The sequence below is a fragment of the Marmota flaviventris genome, chromosome 1 (genome assembly GCF_047511675.1).
Source record: "Marmota flaviventris isolate mMarFla1 chromosome 1, mMarFla1.hap1, whole genome shotgun sequence".
Lineage (NCBI taxonomy): Eukaryota > Metazoa > Chordata > Mammalia > Rodentia > Sciuridae > Marmota > Marmota flaviventris.
In genome coordinates this window covers 7,065,789-7,082,705 of record NC_092498.1, presented here as the reverse complement: position 1 = coordinate 7,082,705, position 16,917 = coordinate 7,065,789, and the positions used below count along the sequence as shown (strand labels likewise).

General features: G+C 61.3%; 1 protein-coding gene across 1 annotated transcript in view; it reads left to right on the top strand.

Annotated features, from left to right (window-relative positions):
* Window positions 1-16,917, top strand: part of Sspop (SCO-spondin) — a 50,916-nt gene extending 33,999 nt beyond the window's left edge. Inside the window, exons 67-103 of the mRNA XM_071605408.1 lie at window positions 504-673; window positions 1,144-1,190; window positions 1,279-1,461; window positions 1,571-1,741; window positions 1,954-2,154; window positions 2,401-2,497; window positions 2,580-2,779; window positions 3,067-3,233; window positions 4,311-4,471; window positions 4,655-4,875; window positions 5,151-5,192; window positions 5,321-5,476; window positions 5,936-6,148; window positions 6,356-6,523; window positions 7,342-7,473; window positions 7,551-7,797; window positions 8,039-8,191; window positions 8,264-8,310; window positions 8,573-8,911; window positions 9,255-9,422; window positions 9,964-10,094; window positions 10,327-10,451; window positions 10,729-10,775; window positions 11,011-11,289; window positions 11,576-11,734; window positions 11,895-12,011; window positions 12,435-12,573; window positions 12,683-12,885; window positions 13,029-13,156; window positions 13,255-13,397; window positions 13,504-13,550; window positions 14,209-14,426; window positions 14,739-14,834; window positions 14,982-15,042; window positions 15,359-15,489; window positions 16,296-16,446; window positions 16,895-16,917. Coding sequence (XP_071461509.1) covers window positions 504-673; window positions 1,144-1,190; window positions 1,279-1,461; window positions 1,571-1,741; window positions 1,954-2,154; window positions 2,401-2,497; window positions 2,580-2,779; window positions 3,067-3,233; window positions 4,311-4,471; window positions 4,655-4,875; window positions 5,151-5,192; window positions 5,321-5,476; window positions 5,936-6,148; window positions 6,356-6,523; window positions 7,342-7,473; window positions 7,551-7,797; window positions 8,039-8,191; window positions 8,264-8,310; window positions 8,573-8,911; window positions 9,255-9,422; window positions 9,964-10,094; window positions 10,327-10,451; window positions 10,729-10,775; window positions 11,011-11,289; window positions 11,576-11,734; window positions 11,895-12,011; window positions 12,435-12,573; window positions 12,683-12,885; window positions 13,029-13,156; window positions 13,255-13,397; window positions 13,504-13,550; window positions 14,209-14,426; window positions 14,739-14,834; window positions 14,982-15,042; window positions 15,359-15,489; window positions 16,296-16,446; window positions 16,895-16,917 — 5,481 coding nt within the window. The remainder of the gene's footprint in view (window positions 1-503; window positions 674-1,143; window positions 1,191-1,278; window positions 1,462-1,570; window positions 1,742-1,953; window positions 2,155-2,400; window positions 2,498-2,579; window positions 2,780-3,066; window positions 3,234-4,310; window positions 4,472-4,654; window positions 4,876-5,150; window positions 5,193-5,320; window positions 5,477-5,935; window positions 6,149-6,355; window positions 6,524-7,341; window positions 7,474-7,550; window positions 7,798-8,038; window positions 8,192-8,263; window positions 8,311-8,572; window positions 8,912-9,254; window positions 9,423-9,963; window positions 10,095-10,326; window positions 10,452-10,728; window positions 10,776-11,010; window positions 11,290-11,575; window positions 11,735-11,894; window positions 12,012-12,434; window positions 12,574-12,682; window positions 12,886-13,028; window positions 13,157-13,254; window positions 13,398-13,503; window positions 13,551-14,208; window positions 14,427-14,738; window positions 14,835-14,981; window positions 15,043-15,358; window positions 15,490-16,295; window positions 16,447-16,894) is intronic.

Here is a 16,917-nt window from a genome sequence, read left to right as displayed (position 1 = left end):
GAGGGGGAGTGCAAGAGGACTTGGACAGAACATTGTTGCTGCAGCAGGCAGGCCTGGCCACAGTGTCCCCAGAGGACACGGCTCTCTCCCAGAAGCCTCCCTGGCTCAGCCAGGTTTCTAGGGTCCCTGCTCCTGAAGTTCTAGGGGGGGTCTGGTTGTGCTTCAGTTCCCAGGTCACTGGTCCAGGTCACCGGCTGAACCCAGCATCCCAAGACATTGGGGTTTGTCACTGGTAGGACGCCAGGTTCCAGGTCCATTCCCTGGGGAGCCGCCAGGTTCTCCACGTGGCCTTTCTGCCCATTCCCCTTCCGGCCTTCCTTAACAGAGCTCCAAGGCACGAACGGTTAGAAACAGGAGGCCTCTCCACTACATACGGTCACACCTCTCTCCTCCCCTCCTCATCCCCTCCCTCCAGCCTCCTTTCTAGGGTCCTCCCACTGAGTCCCCCCACCCCTCAGGCCTTATTTTCTGCTGACCGGAATCCTCCCTTGCTGTCCCTCCAGCACTGTGTGTGGCACTGCCAGCCTGGCTGCTACTGTCCCCCGGGCCAGGTGCTGAGTGCTGATGGGACCATTTGTGTGCATCCTGGTCACTGTAGCTGCCTGGACTTGCTGACCGGGGAGCGGCACCGTCCAGGTGCTCAGCTGGCGAGGCCCGACGGCTGCAACCACTGGTGAGCAGGCTGCACCCCTGTGGCAAGGAGGCAGGGATGTCCGCCGGAGTGGCCCCACCTGGCGTCTGAGCACCTGAGCTCCAGAATCTCATAGGCCCCACTGTCCCTGAGAAAATGTGGGCACCATGACTCCTATCTGATAGGTGGGGAAACTGAGGCAGCCAGTCCCATGTGTGTGCTGAGGGCTGGGTATACGCCCCCAGGGAGGAGGGGGCTGGTCATTTACTCCTGCTGTCCAGCCTCACCTGCAGCCCATAACCTGTAACCAGCAGCCATTCGCTAGTAGAACATACCAGCTGTGACACCCCTGGGTGGCCATCTGAGTGGCACAGGGAGAAGGCTCTTGGGATACTGGAGAGTGGGAATAGGGGGAGGAGGACAGGGGGAGGATGCCCAGGAGGCTGCATGTGGGGCCTGGGGCGGCACTGAGCTGCTGCCTCTCCCCACCCTGTGCCTGCTTCCCTGCCCAGCACCTGCCTGGAGGGGAGGCTCAACTGCTCAGAACTGCCCTGCCCAGGTATGTGCCCAGTTTGGAGGGAGGTGATGGTGGCCTGAGGGCTGGGGAAGGGATCAACTACACCCAGTGCCTGCCCTTCTCCTCTCAGTGCCTGGAGGCTGGTGCCCGTGGTCAGAGTGGACGGCATGCTTCCAGCCCTGCAGAGGCCAAACAAGGACCCGCTCTAGGGCCTGTGCCTGCCCTGCTCCTCAGCATGGGGGTGCCCTGTGCCCTGGAGAGATGGGAGCCCAGCATCAGAGGGAGACCTGTCCCAGCTCCACCACGTGCCCAGGTGTGGTGCCACCACAAGACCTGTGTCTCCTCACCCCTGGAGGCTACAACCTCCCTAACCTGGGGCCTCCTGGGCCTCCTGAGGTGACGATTGTTTCTTCCTGGTACAGTGGAAGGAGCCTGGAGCCCATGGGGACCATGGTCTCCCTGTGACGCATGTCTAGGACAATCCCACAGGAGCAGGGAGTGCAGCCAGCCCCCCATCTCTGAGGGTGGCAGGCCTTGCCCTGGCGCCCACTGGCAGAGCCGCCCCTGTCACGACAATTCCACTCAGTGCGCAGGTGAGGGCTCCACTGGGGCTGGGAGAGCCCGTCTTTCTAGGGAGACGCTGACCCCAAGTGCCCCACACAGCACTCGGGTAGGGAGGGCACTCAAGCCACTCACAGTCCTGGCCAACGTGGCCAGTCTGAGCAGATGGCAGGTGTGGCAGGAGGCTCTTGTCACCCAGAATGGTCCCTCAGCATCCACCCTCTCTGCTTCCCTCTTGCCCTAGATTGTGGGGGTGGCCAGAGTCTGCTGCCCTGTGGGCAGCCCTGCCCCCGCTCCTGCCAAGACCTGTCCCCTGGGAGTGTGTGCCAGCCAGGCCCAGGAGGCTGCCAGCCCAGCTGTGGGTGTCCCCCAGGCCAGCTCTCCCAGGATGGGCTCTGTGTGCTTCCAGTCCACTGCCGCTGCCAGTACCAGCCGGGAGCCATGGGTCAGTGCCTCCCCCCCTCACCCAGCAGCCCACTATCCCCTGCCTGGGCCCTGGGCCTCTGCCAATGGGGCCAACCTGAGGCTGCCGGAGGGGAAGGGGAAGGCCCCGCATCCCAGCTGTCCTGTCTCCTTGCTGAAGGACATGGGCACCGTGGGGTGGGGTGCAGGAAGGCAGGGATGTGAGGTGGGGATCAATGGGGAGCGCTGAGCTGTCTGGAACCCCCATGCTCACTCCTGCGCCCTTCAGGGATCCCCGAGAATCAGAGCCGGTCAGCAGGCTCTGGCCTCAGCTCCTGGGAGAGTCTGGAACCTGGAGAGGTGGTAACGGGGCCGTGTGACAACTGGTAAGGGGCTGTGGAGCCGAGCAGCCATGCCCACAGGGGAGTGGGCAAGGCCCATCCCTGAAGCCCTCTCCCTTGTCCCCAGCACCTGTGTGGCGGGCATCCTGCAGTGCTGGGAGGTGCCCAGCTGCCCTGGGGCTGGTGTGTGGGGCCCCTGGGGCCCCTGGGAGGACTGCAGTGTTTCCTGTGGAGGAGGGGAGCAGCTGCGCTCCCGGCACTGTGCCCGACCCCCCTGCCCAGGACTGGCCCGCCAGAGCCGCACCTGCCACACCCAGGTCTGCAGAGGTGAGCCCCCACTGGCCTAGGCCCTGAAGTCCCCACTGAGCTTTGAGTCCCATCATGGCTCGACCCTGACTCATGGGCGCCTTTTGACCCCTCCTCCCCGCACTCCACCTGCCTCTTCCCTGGCCATTAGTGAAGGGGAGGCAGTGAGGCCGTGGGGAGCCTGTGGGAAAGGGTGTTGTGGGGATGGGGATCCCGGGGGGTGGAAAGCAGGCCACAGGAAGTGTGGGTGAGAGGTCAGCAGGAAGAACACTGGGCCGAGCTGGGCACTGACAGGGGTGTTGCCTCAGAGGCAGGGTGCCCAGCTGGACGTCTGTACCGCGAATGCCTGCCCAATGGAGGATGCCCCTTCTCCTGTGCCCACGTCACAGGGCAGGTGGCCTGCTTCTCTGATGGCTGTGAGGAGGGATGCCACTGTCCTGAGGGTACCTTCCAGCACGGCTTGGCCTGTGTCCAGGTCAGAACTCAGCTGGCCAGGGGCACCGGCTGCCTTCCCCTGCCCCTCCCTGGCAGCTCACCACTCCAGCGGACTCGGTGGCCTCTGGACAGATGACCCCTTCCTCACCTGGCCCTAAGCAGTACACTAGCCTGTAGGGCTGCTAGGGACTCTGCTGCCAGCATCAGGGCAGAGTTGGTGGAGCCGGTGCAATGTCCAGGGTGACTCTCATTCTGGGGAAAGGGGACCACCTGGGGCCCACAGCTGGTGCCTGGGCTTGTGCTCCTCACAGCACTTCTCCTAGCCCCTAGCACCAGCTCAGAGCCACCCACAGGGCTCTAATGCCATACACTCAGGTGCCGCAGTGTGTCCCTTTAGCTACAACACCCAGCCCTCCTGGCACCAAAGGGCAGGGCCTCCTCCAGGGCCCTGTGGTTCCCCCACACCATCCCTCCACACCCCCTGGCCCAACCTCACCCATGTCTTCCACCACAGGAACATGGTCTCAACGCCCCTCCTTTCCCTGGCCCACCCTGGTGGGGAATTACCCCTCACCTTTGCTCTCCCTGCCCCCCCATGCCTCTCTGCCCCTCTGCTGAGTCCAGCAGGGGCCAGGGGCTTCCTTTCCCAATCTCAGTGGCATCCCCACAGTCAGTTCCAGGATGCCATGGCCAGAAGGGGCCTGTGCAGCTGCCTCGTCCCACTTCATTGACTTAAAGATGATGTCACTGAGCCCAGAGAGGGGAAGGGACATACCAAGGTCATGCACCCAAACTCAGTCACCCTGATCCCTCTGATTCCTGTCTGAGGCTCCCTCTGCCTCCATATCCTGTCACCTCAGGGCCTGCTTGTGTCCTGCTGAGCACCCTACTCAGGAAGGTGGCTGATCCCTTAGGCCAAGCCCATGGCCTGTGTATTTCTCATGGTGTGTTTATGCCCCTGACCCAGGTCCCCTGTCCCTCTGGCATCCACTAGTGCCCTCCTGGGACCCAGAGCCCTCTAGGTCCTTACACTGCTATTCCTTCTTCTCCCTTAAGAAGGCTCCCTTAAGGTGCCCCGTGAGCACCTGGTGACTGCTGTCCCCTCTGTCCCACCCAGGAGTGCCCCTGCATGCTGACAGCCTTGCTGCTTCGGGAGCTGGGAGCCAGCAGCACTGATGCTGGGGTGCACGCAGCCTCTCTGGGAGAGGAGGGTCAGCCCCTCAGGCCCGGAGATGAGCTGAGTCCAGGCCAAATGTTTCGAATGGGCTGCAGCAACTGGTGAGGGGGATGCCGAGGGCGGGACTGTGCTGGGGTGTGTGGGGAAACTTGGGGCCAAAGAAGGATGAGAGCCCAGGGAATTCCTCTCTGTCCCCTGCCCCCACCTGGCTGACTTCAAGACTCTGACCCACACTTCTCCCAGTCCACCCTGCCCTGTCCCTTACGTGGGTTGCCTCTCCCCAGCTCCTGTGCCCATGGGAAGCTGTCTTGCTCCATAGAGGACTGCCCCGAGGCCCCCAGCTTCAGCCCGTGGGACCCGTGGGGCCCCTGCTCCCGCTCCTGTGGCGGACTGGGCACCCGCACACGCAGCCGCCAGTGTGTGCACCCCGCACCTGCTACTGGTGGCCAGGGCTGCCAAGGGCCCCGCCAGGACCTTGAGTACTGCCTCAGCCCGGACTGCCCTGGTAAGGAAGCCAAGGGGGGCTTCTGGAGGAGAAGGGTTTTGAGAGAGAAAAAGCGTTCTGATGGGCACTGGAAAGGAAGGAACAGCAGGCAGAAGAGCGGCCTGAACAGAGGCCTTGGCGCCCTGCGAGGGTGTGAGCTCGGGGCTGGGTGTCCAGGGCCTTCAGTCACCCCGAGGGAAGGTGAAGCAGGCCTGGCGCTGAGCACCCGCCTCAGGCTGGGGCCTGGCGCACTGCAGGCTCCAAAACATTTCTGAGCAGGGTCTCCTTTGACACAGGGGCTGAAGGGTCCACGGCAGAGCCAGTGACGGGCCTTCCAGGTACCTCAGACTCCCTGCAGCTCCCCATGTGGCCTCCCTGGGGCCTGCCAGGGCCTCCTCCCATCCCATCACGACTTCTGGAGAGACCGAGCCCAGGGCTGACTTAGCAGGAGGTTCCCTCCCCACAGGTGGCTGGGGCCCCTGGGCTCCGTGGTCCCCCTGCTCCCGCAGCTGCACGGACCCCACTCACCCCGCATGGCGCAGTCGGACCCGCCTCTGCCTGACCAACTGCACTGTGGGGCGCCCCTCCCAGGAGCGCCCCTGCAACCTGCCCTCGTGCACAGGTGCGCCGTCCAGCCTCAACCTCGGACTCTAACTGCTGCCCCTCTCCTAACACAGCCAGTGTCCAGCCCCCCATCCCCGATATCTGATACCACTCAGACAACACCAATTTCTGACACTGATGTCTCATGTCACATCAGTGTCTGGAACAGGACCACTGGTCCTCTGCAGGAGTCCTGCTGTCTGCCCGGTGCTCACTCGTGTATGTGCTGAGCACTCTCCACAAGACCACCCAGTCCCTCAGTAGCCCTGTGAGTGGGGGATTACTGTCCCCATGAGAAAAGAGTCATCAAGGATCAGCTGCTGAAGCCACACAACCATCAGCACCAGATCCAGAACAGAAGCCCTTGGTCCGGATGAGGTCACAGCTGGCTGCACTGGAGGAAGTCCGCACTTGAGCTGGGGCCAGGGAGGAGAGGCGGGGCAGGCTTTGCTGGCTCCAGCTTCACTTTGTTCTGCAGAGTTGCAGCCCCTGTGCTCCGGCCCTGGCTGTGGGCCTGGGAACTGTTCCTGGACCTCCTGGGGCCCATGGGAACCGTGCTCGCGCAGCTGCGGGGTGGGCCAACAGCGCCGCCTACGAGCATACCGTCCCCCAGGGCCGGGTGGACACTGGTGCCCCGACATCCTCACTGCTTACCAGGAGCGTCGCTTCTGCAGCCTGCGTGCTTGCCCGGGTGAGGCGGCACACACGATCAGGGCACACCCATTCCACACCCCTCCCCAGACCTGCCCATAAGAGGCCTGGCATCCTGCTTCCTCCGAGGTGCCCAGCTTGCCCGACGTGCCACATCCGTCTCCCATGCCCGACCCAGGCTTAGCCTCATGGAATGTGTGGGGACCTGCCTGAGCCAACCCCTGACGGAGCTCTCTTTCCAACACAGTGCCTGGGGGCTGGTCGCGCTGGAGCCCCTGGTCCTGGTGTGACCGGAGCTGTGGTGGGGGCCAATCCCTGAGGAGCCGAAGCTGCTCGAGCCCCCCACCCAAGAATGGGGGTGCCCCCTGTGTGGGGGAGAAGCACCAGGCCCGGCTCTGCAATCCCATGCCCTGTGGTATAGCAGTGGTGACAGCCGCTTCTCATCCCTACTGGGCTTCAGTCTCTAAAGCATGTCCACCCCCACTTCTAACTCCATCCCCACAACACCCACAGGACCCATGGGATAGTGGGGGGCAGGCTGATACCTCACTGGCCAGTTAAGAAAACAGAGATCCAGAGATGAGTAGCTTGACCTGAGCACGGGGCAGGAAGTCCCTGTGTGTACCTGGGCACAGCGTGGCCCAGGATGAGCCACCAGGACGCACCCTGAGCACCCACCCACCCTGGGTAGAACTTACTCCCAGCTTTCCCCACTCTCCTGGGGAACCCCCAAGCTCAGACAAGATTTTCAGAGGATTTGAGGGTGAGCCGGTAGAAGCATGCTTGGTCCTCCTGGGGTGTGGCGGAGCCTGCAGCTGAGCCCTGTCCCCCAGCCCTCCCCACTTCAGCTCCTTTCATCGCTCCCCCCCAGCTCACGACCCCAACAGGCCTTGGCTACTTGGTCCCTTCCTCCTCCATTAGGAAACTCCCAGCCCACAGTGCACACAGCCAGGCCCCTGGGAACAAGCCCAACGGAGCCTCAAGGTAGCTCTGAGATGCATAAATTCAGTCCCACTCAATGAACACTTCGTGCCCAGCTAGGTGCTGAGAACACCCCAGTGGGTAAGGGGAGCTCACTGTCCCAAGGTCACCATGCACCTATGGACACCAACATCAAAGAGAGGATGGGCCCTCTAGCCTCTAGAGATACGGAGGTCCTGGACAGGCAAGGGGAGGGGTCCTGAGCCCTGATGCTCAGGGTCCTCTTGACACTTGGCCTCCCCCTCCACCCAGAGGAGGGCTGCCCAGCAGGCATGGAGCTGGTCAGCTGTGCCAACCGCTGTCCTCGCCGCTGCTCAGACCTGCAGGAGGGAGTCCTGTGTCAGGATGGCCAGGCCTGCCAGTGGGGCTGCCGCTGTGCTGAGGGTACATCCAAGTGTTCAGTGGGAAGGCAGGAGGGCCCCAGGGGCCAGCACCAGCCCTCAAGAGCCATCTCCCCACAGGGTCCCTAGAGCAGGACAGCAGCTGTGTGCCAGTTGGGCACTGTGAGTGTACAGATGCCCAGGGCCACAGCTGGGCCCCAGGGAGCCAGCACCAAGATGCCTGTAACAACTGCTCCTGCCAGGCCGGGCAGCTGTCCTGCACAGCTCAGCCGTGCCCACCTCCTGCCCACTGTGCCTGGAGCCGCTGGTCAGCCTGGAGTCCCTGCAGCCACTCATGTGGGCCAAGAGGACTGCAGAGTCGCTTTCGGTAGAGGGCCACCAAGACTAGACGTCCCCTGTCCTGCTCGGGTCTCCCTTGGCCTGGTCCCCTCTCTGATATGCCATTCCTGGGTCCTGTTCTCATCCCATGTCCTGGTCCACCTGTGTCCTGGTTACTCTAGCCTCCCTTGTGCCCACCCTGGAGTTTTCCCTGGGGTATCACCCCAAGGCCTGAAGGGGAAGTGAAGGCCAGAGCTGTTGCTCATCTCTTCCACCCTGGGCCCTGCCAGATCGTCCACATCAGGCTCGTGGGCCCCGGAGTGTCAAGAGGAGAAGTCCCAGAGCCAGCCCTGCCCTCAGCCTCCGTGCCCACCCCTGTGCCTCCATGAGGGCCGTCCCCGCACCCTGGGGGACAGCTGGCTACAGGGAGAGTGCCAGCAGTGGTAAGTTCAAGGCAGGAAGGGTGACCCTACTGTCCTGGAGAGCGGTACCCTAAGCATGGACTCCTTCCTCAGCTCCTGTACTCCGGAGGGCATAATCTGTGAAGACACCAAGTGTCCAGGTCTGGGGTTCATCCCAGGGGGCTGGGGCCCCTGGTCGCCATGGTTCCCCTGTTCCCGCAGCTGCACACAACACACTCACCCTGCATGGCACCCACCTCAGCCCTTCCTACTAACCTCATGTCTCTCAGGCCATCCACTCTGTGTCCTGTGTTCCTACCCCTGCCACCCAACTGCTGCCCTGGTCATGATGGTCCCTCCCACCCTCTGATCTTTGCTGCCTACCTCACTCCTCTAACTACCTATGCCCTCCCACACTGACAGGGAGCTGGACGCTGTGGTCCCTGTGGTCCGACTGCCCTGTCTCTTGTGGAGGTGGAAACCAGGTGCGCACCCGGGCATGCATGGTGCCGGACCCTCACCACAGGGAGCCGCTCTGCCAGGGCCCTGACACCCAGACCCAGCCCTGTGGGCAGCAGCCATGCCAGCCGCTGCTGGAGGCCTGCTCCTGGAGCCCATGGGGCCCCTGTTCGCGCAGCTGTGGCTCAGGCCTGGCCTCCCGCTCCGGGTCCTGCCCCTGCCTGCCGGCGGAGGCAGAGCCCACATGCAACGGCACTTTCCCACACCTGGACACCCAGGCCTGCTACGCGGGGCCCTGCCTGGGTGAGTATGGCGAGGAAGTGAAGCCCTGTCCGCTGCTCCCACCTGGGGAAATTCAGGGAATAACGTGTTGTCCCCGCCCCCAGCACCCCCAATATATACCTATATCCATCCCCCCAACATTTGGCTGGTTTCTTTCCTCTTCCCTTCAAGCCCTTTGCTACCTGACCTCCTCCCCAGGGAGACAGAGTCCACCCAGTGGGACCTTTCTAACCCTTGGTTCCCTCTTGCCCGTGTCCTCTGCAGGGTCCCAGCCAGGGGAGGGCGAGAGGGGAGGATGCAGGGCAGGGGCTGGGGGAGCCAGAGAGGTGCCTGCTGATGTCCCCCCGGCACCCCCTGTCCCTAGAGGAATGCCTGTGGAGTGGCTGGAGTAGCTGGACGCGCTGCTCATGCCAGGTGCTGGTGCAGCAGCGCTACCGGCACCAGGGCCCAGCACCTGGCCGCATGGCAGAGGGCCCCCCCTGCACCCGCCTGGATGGCCACTTCCGGCCATGCCCGACTGGCAACTGCTCAGGTGAGGCCCAGGAGCCAGAAGCCAGGTTGCTGAGCAGGAGCAGCAGTGGCTCCTGTCACAAACCCTGGGCCCCCTAGACCCCAGGACAGTTTTCTATGCCTGCACTGACCCCTGCCCCGGTGCCTGTTTACTGTCCCTGCCAGCTACTCTTGCCCCACAGGCACACACCAAGATTTTCCCACTCCATAGCTACTGGTCTCATGTGGCTTTGTCCCATGTAGCTGTCCCAGTGACAATGTGTCTCTCAGCTCCCATTGAAGCTGCCCTCCATCTTGTCCCTGCCAGTCCCTGGAGCACCCACCAGGCCCAACCCTCAGCTCCCTCCTCTGTACCATTACCTGGCTCCCTGAGGTCCAGACCATACTGATCCTCCCCTGGGGGGACACAGGAGCCCAGCAGGTTCCAGATGGGGGACACAGCAGGGGCAGTCTTATACTCTCACCAGGTGACCCCAGGAGCCTCCCTGGGATCACGCAGTATGTGCTGGGGTGTGGGAGAGGGTGTCTCTGGGCTGCTGCCCCAACAGCCTGCCTCCCCCCAGAGGACAGCTGCACACCTCCCTTTGAGTTCCAGGCCTGTGGCTCCCCCTGCACCGGGCTCTGTGCCACACACCTGAGCCGACAGCTCTGCCAGGACCTACCACCTTGCCAGCCTGGCTGCTACTGCCCCAAGGTGAGGGCTGGGAGCTGGGGACACCCCAAGAAGAAGAGTGTCCTCTCTTTGTGATGCCCTGGGGGACCCCCCACCTCTTCCAAACCCTCAAAACCTCTTCCCAGCTGTGTTCATTCCCACATTCATTCACTTAGTGACCACATGGGCACCTGCTGCCAGTCAGCATGGTGCTGGGCATTCGGGTGACACAGTGATCACCACATAGCCCTGTCATGTCTCTCCTTCCACACAGGGGCTGCTGGAGCAGGCTGGGGCCTGCATTCCCCCCGAGCAATGTAACTGCTGGCACATCTCAGAAGAGGGAGCTGAGGTGACACTGGCTCCTGGGGACCACCTGCAGCTGGGGTGTAAGGAATGGTGAGTGATGGGGTGATGAGAGGCAGAAGGCTAAGGCCAGGGAGTAGAGCAGGGTCCCCCCAAGAGGCAGCCTGGCCTAGCAAAGAAGGCCAAGCTAAGCCCTCAGGTCTAACCCAGCCTGCGGGCAGGTGGCCCTAAGGTTCCAGACTTTACAGCTCCCTCATCTTGCCCCAAATACACCCAGAGCTCAGGCTATCCCCAAAGGAACCCTCCAACACACACAGCTCTGGGCTGGGTCCTGCCTGCTAGAGCCCACTCTGATGTCGCCTTCCCACAGCGAATGCTGGCACGGAGAACTGCGCTGCACCAGCTGGGGCTGTGAAGGTAACCCTGGCCTGGGGAGACAACTGTCCCCATTTGCCCAGGGTGGGGTTTCCAGGAACTTTCAGTGCTAAAACTGGGATAATACCAGATAAAGGGGACCCTTCCCTGCCCCTAACTCCTTCAGTCTTTCCTATTTCCTGTTCTTCCTAATCATAACCCTGAGCACCCTCCCTGCCCACTGGGGTCTCTGGGTTAAGGGGTCCCTGGGAAGTGCACAAACATCCTGCCCTTCCAGGGCTCCTGCCTCTGAGCAGCTGGTCTGAATGGTCACCCTGTGGGCCCTGCCTGCCCCGAAGTGTCCTGACCCGTACGTCCAGGACTACCCTGGAGGAGCACTGGCCTCCGAACACAACAGGCCTCTGGCCACCCTCGACATCCCTGCTGGTTTCGGAGCAGCACCGCCACCGCCTGTGTTTGGACCCTGAGACAGGGAGGCCCTGGGCTGGGGACCCTCAGCTCTGCACTGCACCCCTTAACCAGCAACGCCTCTGCCCTGACCCCGAAGCCTGTCAAGGTAGTGAGAAGGGGCAGAGGCCAACAGGAAGGAACAGGCCTGGAATGGCATAAGGGGGTGGGAAGCTGGGCCACAAGTTCATTCTAGTGGACAGGAGTTAGCCAACCTGCTAGCCCTCCTGCATGCCTCTGGGGCCTGCTGGATTCGAGGCTGGGGTAAGGTCCAAGCAGCAGCTGGAAAAAGGGAGCCTGGCAGGGCTTCAGGACATGTTTGCAGAGGTCAAGTCCACAGTCTAAGGCAGGGAAGGAGGTGGGGTCAATACACTGACCTACAGTTTCTTTCCCAGACTCATGCCAGTGGAACCCTTGGGGACCCTGGAGCCCCTGCCAGGTGCCCTGCAGTGGAGGCTTCCGAATGCGCTGGAGAGAGGCAGGGGGCCTCCCTGGAGGAGCCTGCCGTGGGCCATGGGCTCAGACCCAGAGCTGCAATATGGGGCCCTGCCCAGGTAATGCCATCTCAGCATCCAAAGGGTTGCCGGGACTGCATTCAGAAATAGCACTGCACAGGGTTGGTGCCTCTGTCCTGGAGTTGGACAGGACAAGTGGGGCCACTGTCCTGGATGCCAAGAGTGTCCCCAACACAGATTCCTGCCTTTTGGGCCCCAGGAAAAAGCTGTGAGGCTAAGGACACTGTGCCCACCCTTGAATGTGCCAATCAATGCCCTCGAAGCTGCATGGACCTCTGGGAGCGTGTGCAATGTCTGCAGGGACCCTGCAGTCCAGGTAGCCAGCTGTGCTCAGCCTGGCTTGGGAATTCTGGGGGTGCCTGGTTCCCTTTCACTACCTCCTGCTTCCAGAAAGTGTGAGACCTGGGTCGAAGATCGAGTGGGCTGTGGGGTGGGGGGTAAGATCAGACTGCCAGGTCATCATAGAGTACAAAAGTGGGTCCTTACTTGTAGTAACCAGCTCTGAGTCCTGCACAAAGGCTTTATCAAGCCCTGCTTTTATGAGGAGGCTCACAGGTGCTATAAGGGTGACAGGATGGTGATCACGTACACAGGGCAGGCTAGAGTAGTGTCTCCTGTGCAGCAGTGGGAGAGATTGTGCAGACCCACATTTGCACCAGGTGTGGCTGCTGGAGGGACCCACCATGTAAGCCTTGCCTGAGCACCAAATCTTCTTTGTCCTCCCCACTTCTACCTTTAGGCTGCCGCTGTCCTCCTGGCCAGCTGGTGCAGGATGGGCACTGTGTGCCCATCTCCTCTTGCCGCTGTGGCCTTCCCAGTGCCAATGCCTCTTGGGAGCTGGCCCCAGCCCAGGTGGTGCAACTGGACTGCCACAACTGGTGAGCTGCCATAGTGATGCCCTGGCGTAGGAGATGTGGGGCAGGTCAGGGCTGTGGACCCTGCAGAGGAGTGAGGTTTTGTTCCCCCTGCTTTGTCCCTTGTCTATAGCACCTGCATCAATGGGTCTTTAGTGTGCCCACACCTTGAGTGTCCAACCTTAGGGCCTTGGTCAGCCTGGAGCAAGTGCTCAGTTGCCTGTGGTGGGGGCACCATGGACCGTCATCGGAGCTGCAAGGAACATCCTCAGGGGGCACTATGCCAGGCCCAAGACATGAAACAACAGCAAGATTGTAACCTGCAGCCCTGCCCTGGTGAGCACCCTGGGCCCAGGGGCCTGCCATCCCTCCCTCTGTCCCTCCATCACTGCTGGATCCAGGCCCTGACCTACCTGAGTGGAGGCGGAGGTTGGGAAGTCCCATCAGCCTCATCCTGGGACACTCCCACTTCCCCACAGAGTGCCCCTCAGGCCAGGTGTTCAGTGCCTGTGCTGCATCATGCCCAAGCCTCTGCTCACACCTGCAGCCTGGCACCATCTGTACGCAGGAACCCTGCCAACCGGGCTGTGGCTGCCCCAGGGGACAGGTGGGTACGGCTGCTGGGTCCTGACTCCTGCCTGGGGAAGCGGGCAGGTTGGGAGGTAAGAGGCAGTGTCCACATTCAAGCAAGCCTGCCCTCCTCAGCTGCTGCACAATGGCACGTGCGTGCCCCCTGCTGCCTGTCCCTGCACTCAGCTCTTGCTGCCCTGGGGCCTCACCCTGACTCTTGAAGAGCAGGCTCGGGAGCTGCCTCCGGGGGCTGTGCTCACCAGAAACTGCACCCGCTGGTGAGCCCAGAGACTTGGAGTGGGGAGCCGGGTGAGGACGGGGTTGCTGAGAGGGCGGAGGGGAGGATTGTGCAAAAGGCTCTGAGCTGTGCTTCTGTCCTCCCAGTACCTGCCAAGATGGAGCCTTCAGCTGCTCCCTCATCGACTGTCAGGGTGAGATGTGGCTGTCCATGCCCCTCAACGCCAAGGCTGGCCGGCCTGAGCAGGGCTGAAGCTAAGCTAGCTCCTCAGGAAGCCCCTTCCCTCTCTGTCCACACTGCCCCCTCCCTGCCCTGAGGCCCAGCAGTCCCTGCCCAGGACTCCTAGGCACTGTCACACCGCCCCACCTGTAGGGTGTTCACCAAGAACATGTGCACACTGAGCCAGGGCCACCCGTGAGGCCAGGTTCTCTGTGGAAGGTTCTGTCCTGCTGTTGAGGACATTGAGGCCCAGAGCGGTAAGCAAAACAATCCACAGATCTCGATGGATTCAGAGGAAGACACGGCCAGCCCCAGGCACGCCCAGCCTGGCTGGCAAGAGGGGGCCACCACCAGAACAGGTAGAGACAGGAGATCACGCCTAGGGCACTGACAAGCAGGCAGTGTCACAGCATGTGAACTTGGTGCCAGAACACAGAGGTCAGGGTGGCAGGATGGCCAGGGGGTGAGACCTGGCCTGGTCCCAGCTATTTGGGTGGGTGGGTGGGTGCAGGTGGCTAGAGCTGAGGAGAATCACTTAGGAAGAAGAGGGGTCTGAGGGCTGCCCAGCAGGGCAGGGGATTGAGGCTGGGCCCAGGGCTGACCAGAGAGTGGGTGGATGGTCTTCTCTACAGAGTGCCCCCCTGGGGAAATGTGGCAGCACGTGGGTCCTGAAGAGCTGGGTCCCTGTGAGTGGACATGCCAGGAGACAAACACCACAGCAGCTCAGGGCAACTGCAGTGCTGTCCAGACCCCGGGATGCATATGCCAGGAAGGGTACTTCCGTAGCCAGGCGGGCCCCTGCGTCCCCGCAGACCAGTGTGAATGCTGGCACCACGGGCATCTCCACCTGGTAAGACGTGTCCCCCTGCCTGACCCCAGACCGCCCCACCTGCTGAGTATCTGTAACTTCCCTGGCTGCCCTTACTCCCAGGACCTACAGCAGTGGAGCCAGGCTTGGCCATCTCAAGGGACAGAATCTAGCCCTGGGTGGGACCCCTGCTCTGGCCCCTAGGGCTTGTCACTTACCTGAGACTCATCACCCGACTCCAGTCCTAGACCACTGTCCTGGCTGGGTGCTCCCAGGCTGGGTTCAGGCCCAGGATGTTACCATGGAAAACTGGGAGAGACCAAGAGGTGACTTTTCCCCACCCCCCACTCCCAGCTTGGATCTGAATGGCAGGAGGACTGTGAGAGCTGCCGATGCCTCCGCGGGAGGAGCGTCTGCACCCAGCACTGCCCCCTCCTCAACTGTGCTCAGGTACCCCCTGGGCTCTGCAACGCTTCCAGGTGGCTCCTAGGCTCTTCAGGGGTCCTCATCTATGACTGATCTTAGGGTTCTACATAGGCTGTGTGGGGTGTGGGTGATGGGGCCATCCTTCTGACTCACGCAAGGGCCACTCTGCAGGACGAGGTGACTGTGCAGGAGCCAGGGAGCTGCTGTCCCACTTGCCGCAGGGAGACCCTTGGTACGTAGGACCTGGGTATTGGTCCCCAAAGATGCAGCCCCTTAGCCCTCAACCACTTCTGCATCTCCTTTCTCCCCAACTGCCCCTACACCCCAACTTTTTAGCCTGGTGTGTGCCCACCTTGCCCAGGCTGCTCATATAGGGATTAGAGGATGAAGCTCTATAGGGCTGCATCACAGCAGCTGGCCACCCCCACCCCACAGAGTCCCAGGCCCTGTCCCCCACACACCCCCTTCCCAGGATCCCCTTAGTCCTAGCCTCCCCCTCTGCCCTGCTTCCACCTCCTGCCACTTTTACGTGACCCTTCCACACACAGAGGCACAGTCAGCCTCCTGCCGGCATCTCACTGAGCTTCGTAACCTCACCAAGGGCCCCTGCCATCTGGACCAGGTAGAAGTGAGCTACTGCAGTGGGCACTGCCCATCTAGCACCAACGTCATGCCTGAGGTGAGCCAGAGGGTGCTTACAGGCCCAGAGTTCAGGTCAGATGGTGCCCCTGGGGTCCTGTCACCAGGACTTCTACCCTGAGACCTGAATGACAAAGGTGCTTTCCAACCTGGTCCCCAAAGATGCGGCCCCTCAGCCCTCAACCACTTCTGCACCTCCTAGAGATGCTTTCCCAAATCTCTTTTGGAATTTTAAAAATGTAGTGAAGAAAGTAATTGGGAGATATAATCAAATAATCTTTGTAGTTTTGTAACATGGTATTATGTGAATGTATTACCTGTCTCAAAGGAGAAGAATAAGGCTGGGGATGTGGCTCAGTGGTAGAGCACTTGTCTAGCATGTGCAAGGCCCTGGGTTTGAGCCCGAATACCCCCCCACACACACACACATGGAATTATAACTAGTTTACTTGTAAAAAGATCACTATAGCGTTGAAGGGCAAGAAGGGGCCTGTTCTGGAAAGAGAGCTCACTTTATACTGGATCAGAATTGCAGTTAGGGTTTAATTAGGGTTTCAATATTATCAGCCCATCTATCCAACCAGACCCTAAGCCCCTTGCGGGGGGTGGGGGGGTGGCTATGTCTTTCCCCTGCTGCTTTCTTTTAACCTGAAGGTTGTTGACCATTCAGGCTGGCAGAAGTGAAGAGGGCGGTTTCTTGGGAAGTGGGGCTTGCTGGTGACACTTCCCTCCCGGCTCAGCTACCCTGCTTGTCTAGGAGGATTGGGATCAATACTCCCACCTCAGATGGGAAAGGCCAAGGAACGGTTTAGTCCCTCCCCAATTCAACCACCCTGTCTCGCCCAGGAGCCCTACCTGCAGAGCCAGTGCGACTGCTGTAGTTACCGCCTGGACCCCGACAGCCCTGTAAGGATCCTGAACCTGCGCTGTCCAGATGGCCGCACCGAGCCAGTGGTGCTGCCGGTCATCAACAGTTGCCAGTGCAGCGCCTGCCAAGGTGTGTCTGCACCCCCCACCCCCACCCCCACCACCCCCACCACCCCTCCCCCCCAGGGGCCAGGGACACGGACAGTTAGTTCCTAGACACTTCCATCTTCCTTAAGTTCTTACAATGCGATCTTGTCCCCTTCTCAGGATTCTCTTTATTTCTCCGATCATACATAAACTTGGGTGTTTGGAGTAACTCATACCTGGTTCAAGCTCCTCTGTGACTCTGTAGAGCCCCCAAGGACCTCAGCTTATTTAACCGATATATGAGACCATGAGTGTGAAGTACCTGGTATATAACTGAGGTCACAGTGTGGCAGATGAGGGAGACACAGACGGAAGGGTGCCGATGCCTCCTGGGTTGCACACAGTGGAAGAGCAGATGCCAGCTTCTGCTGCCCTGCTTTCAATCCCCTTCCCTCTCTTGCTAGCCTATCTCTCCTCTTCTTGTCCTCCAGCAGGTGATTTCTCAAAGCGCTGA